The sequence below is a fragment of the Fukomys damarensis genome, unplaced genomic scaffold (assembly GCF_012274545.1).
Source record: "Fukomys damarensis isolate Sample0158 unplaced genomic scaffold, DMR_v1.0_HiC HiC_scaffold_19, whole genome shotgun sequence".
Taxonomy (NCBI): Eukaryota; Metazoa; Chordata; class Mammalia; order Rodentia; family Bathyergidae; genus Fukomys; species Fukomys damarensis.
Genome location: NW_022900931.1, coordinates 63706664 through 63710283, shown reverse-complemented (window position 1 = coordinate 63710283; position 3620 = coordinate 63706664). Strand labels below are relative to the sequence as shown.

Here is a 3620-nt window from a genome sequence, read left to right as displayed (position 1 = left end):
CGGAGGTGGGGGCGGCCGCCTCGCCCTGCACGGATCCTGCGGACCCTGAAGGGGGCGGAAGGGCGTGGCTCCCCACCTGCTGTCCTTATGGGGGTGTCACTGTGCCCTGCGCACGTTTGCGTGTCCAGACGCTGCTGCGCATGACGTCCCTGCGAGGACACATTGCGATGATTTCATGCTTTGGACGCTAAGGGGCAGAGACTGAGACAGAAGTCGGACACACAATCAGTGAAGAGATAGAGGCCCCGGGGAAGCTGAGGCCCGAGGCTGGAAATAGAGACACTGAAGGGAATAATCAGAGCCTGAGACCCAAGGAGGGAGGGTGGATACGGTGTCACCTCCGCTGTGGTGGGGCTGTTGCGCTAACTGAGGACGTCCGGCCCGCGCGGTTTTGCCGCTGCATAGGGAATCGCTGCGGTGTGACGGTGCGGGGCTGGCTGCGCTTCCTCTCCTGGTGACTGCGTGGGCAGGTCCTGGTGGGGCCACGCGGATGCCACAGCTAAAAGAGTTGCTAATGGTGGAGGTTTGCGTATTCTGGCCTCGGGGTCTTTGCGGTCGCAGGGATGTGTGCCCAAGGGACAGGTGATGCCTGGCTGTTCCCTGCCACACGCTGGAGCATAGACGCTGAGAAAAGCCAGTAGCACCCGGTCAGCCTGTTTAGTGGGGTCAGGATGGGGACAGGGAGATTTTCAGTGAGGATGGATTTGAGCTGACAAAATATTTATGGAAGGTGGAGTAAGTGCTAGACACCGTGCAGGGTATTGATACGGCAAAGAATGTAAGGAACTTACCAAATGGAGCTTACATTTCAAAGCGAAGAGGTAAATGACAAATAGTAAACAAAATAAATGAATAGATTAAATGGCATATTAGAAGGGTATATGAGAAAAGACCAAGCAGGGTTAGGGAGCTAAGAGTGCTGGGGCGCGGTGATGGATTTCGGTATTCAGAAAGGTGACGGAAGGGGACCTTGTGGAGAAGGCGAAGTGTGGGCAGAAATGAGACCACGGAAGTGAGCCCAGGAAGAGTGGTCTAGGCAGAGGTAACAGCCACCGCCAGTGCAAAGGCCCTGGGGCACAAGCAGCCCTATTGTGTTTGAGAAGGGAAGGGAACAAGGCCGGGCTGCATGGAGTCCTGTGGGCCATCCTCAGATGTGGCTTTTATTCTGAGATAGGAGCCATGCACGTGTCTGAACAGAGGAGGAAGCTGTACAACCTGGCTTCTATCAAATCCCTCTGGCTGCTACCAGGAGCTTAGTCCATGGGTGGTGAGGCTGCAGCAAGTCCGGAAAGAGATAAGAGCAGAGGCCCAGTGGGAAGTGACAGTGGCCAGCTGGCCATACTCAGGGTTCCACAGGTAGATGTTCAGGTCCCGTGGTTCACTGAGCTCAGAGTGGCTCCTTTCATAGCCCTCTGGGTCGGTTTCTGACAAATGGGGACAGTGATGGAGCCGCCGAGGACTGGATGGGGCGGGGCGGGGCACCAGGCGCGGCTCAGAAAAAAAACACCAGGCGCGGCTCAGGCGCCGGTGGGGGCGGGGCCGGTTTACACCGCTGCTCCGCCTCCTCGCCCAGGAAAACGCTCCAGGTGAAGATCGTGGACGACGAGGAGTACGAGAAAAAGGATAACTTCTTCATCGAGCTAGGCCAGCCCCAGTGGCTTAAGCGAGGGATTTCAGGTGAGGGGCGATGGGTGGGCGGTGGGAGAAAAGGGTCCTCGCGCTGGTGCGTGCGAGCTTCGCTGGCGGCGAAGCAACCTCACTGTCTTCCTGTCTCTGTCTCTCCCCAGCTCTGCTGCTTAACCAAGGTGAGTGGGGTCGCCTCGGGCTGGGCTCGCAGGGGGAGGAGCCCCCCCAGGGGCGCCGGGAGAGGCAGAGCCCAAGGTGGGGGAGGTGAGGAAGGCTGGAGATGGGGCCGTGCGAGCTGGGGTGTGGGGGTGGACGTCAAGAATACCTGTGGTCAAGGCCAGGGGAAGTGGACGCCATAGGGTCTGGGTCTGCGGTGGGGTCAGAGGGAATCAGCTTGGAGTTGTGGATTTTGAGGGGTCTGGGTCATAGATTTAGGGTGTCTTGGAGATAGCGGCTGAGTAGCGCTGGAGCCACCATCAGAAGTGGAGTTTATGGTCAGGAGATTAGGGTCACACTGTTCGTTAGGGCGAGTGACACACGCTGCTGTAACACACAGGCCTGTAAATCCCCAGGGCTTGGTACAACAGAAGTTATTTCTTGCTCAGGCAGAGTTTTCCAAGCTTGCCCTGTTAGTGGGTGGCTTTCCCCTGTCATGTGTCCATTCCGTGCGGCCCCACGGTGCCATGGCACACTTTGCGGGGGCCCTCTGCTTCCATCTGGCAGACAGGGCAGAGTCTGGAGAAACACACGGAGGCTCTCCAGGGCCAACTGTCCATCCCTTCTGCCCACGCTCTATTGGCTGTCACTCAAACCCAGGGCCAAGCCCAGCTGCAAGGAAGGCTGGGAAATGTAGTTCAGCTGTTCGCCCTGGCAGGAAAGGAAAGAGATTTGGGTGAACACACAGCAGTCTCTGCCGCACAGTCAAGTTCTTTGTTAGTGATGGTACCCGGGTTGGGGATTGGGCCCGAGGTTTGGGGCCAGGTTTACGACCGCAGGGAGGCCTGGGATTGAAGTTTGAGACTGACTTGCAGTTACTGCGGTGCCAGATGCTGGGTGTTACAACTGAGATGGGGATCTAGGGTTAGGATTGGGTTGGCGTCCGACCAGGGTTGAGGGTCCAAGTCTGGAGTCAGGCTTGGTAACAGAGTTACATTTAGGACACAGGCAGAATCAGGCTTGGAGTTGGGCACCAGAGCTGGAGTTGGGCTGGCCCTGGGCTTAGAGTAAAGGGCCAAGATATTTTTGGAAGATATATGATCCTCAGTTGGCACGCCCTTCCCTGAGCCACCTCAGACACACTCTAGGATCTCCCCAGAGCTCGGACTAGGGACCAGGCGTCCTCCCACAAGGGTGGTGATGGTGATGGTGATGACGTTGGTGGTAATAACAAAGAAAGTAATCCTTACTGGATGTCTGCTGTGTGTCAGGGCCTGTGCTGAGTGCCCCTCATGAATTAGATTACTTAACTCTCGAACTACCTTACGAGGTAGGTAACGAAAACAGGCACAGAGAGGCCAGAGGCCGACACACTGCCCGAGGTCACGTGGCCTCCATCATGTGAGCCCCAGAGCCGACCCACTGCGCTTCAGGGGGCAGAGGGAGAGGGTGGCCGGGGAGCTGGGAGGAGTCACCACGGGGCCTTCCCAGAGTTCGGGCGCAGGCTCCTGTCGGAGGGGCAAGCAGTAAAGGCCCCCCGGCCCGTGGGCAGGCCTCTCCGGAGTCCAACCCCGCCTCTCGTGCTGCAGGAGATGGAGACCGGAAGCTCTCGGCGGAGGAGGAGGAGGCCCGCAGGATAGCAGAGATGGGCAAGCCGGTCCTCGGGGAGAACTGTCGGCTGGAGGTCATCATCGAGGAGTCCTATGATTTTAAGGTGATTCGGCGGCGCCTCGAGCCTCCTGGGCCTTTCCGTGGGGAGGGTCCCGAAGCGGGCGGTGAAGACCCCCAGGCGCAGTCCACCAAGGGGCCCGGGCCATTGTCCTGCTCCCGCATCAGCA

At 58.4% G+C, this 3620-nt stretch overlaps 1 protein-coding gene across 1 annotated transcript in view; it reads left to right on the top strand.

Moving 5' to 3' along the window:
• Window positions 1-3620, top strand: part of Slc8a2 (solute carrier family 8 member A2) — a gene marked incomplete at its 3' end in the record, with an annotated part of 23487 nt that overhangs the window by 15386 nt on the left and 4481 nt on the right. Inside the window, exons 8-10 of the mRNA XM_010640911.1 lie at window positions 1574-1677; window positions 1788-1805; window positions 3372-3496. Of these exons, the coding sequence (XP_010639213.1) occupies window positions 1574-1677; window positions 1788-1805; window positions 3372-3496 (247 nt within the window). The remainder of the gene's footprint in view (window positions 1-1573; window positions 1678-1787; window positions 1806-3371; window positions 3497-3620) is intronic.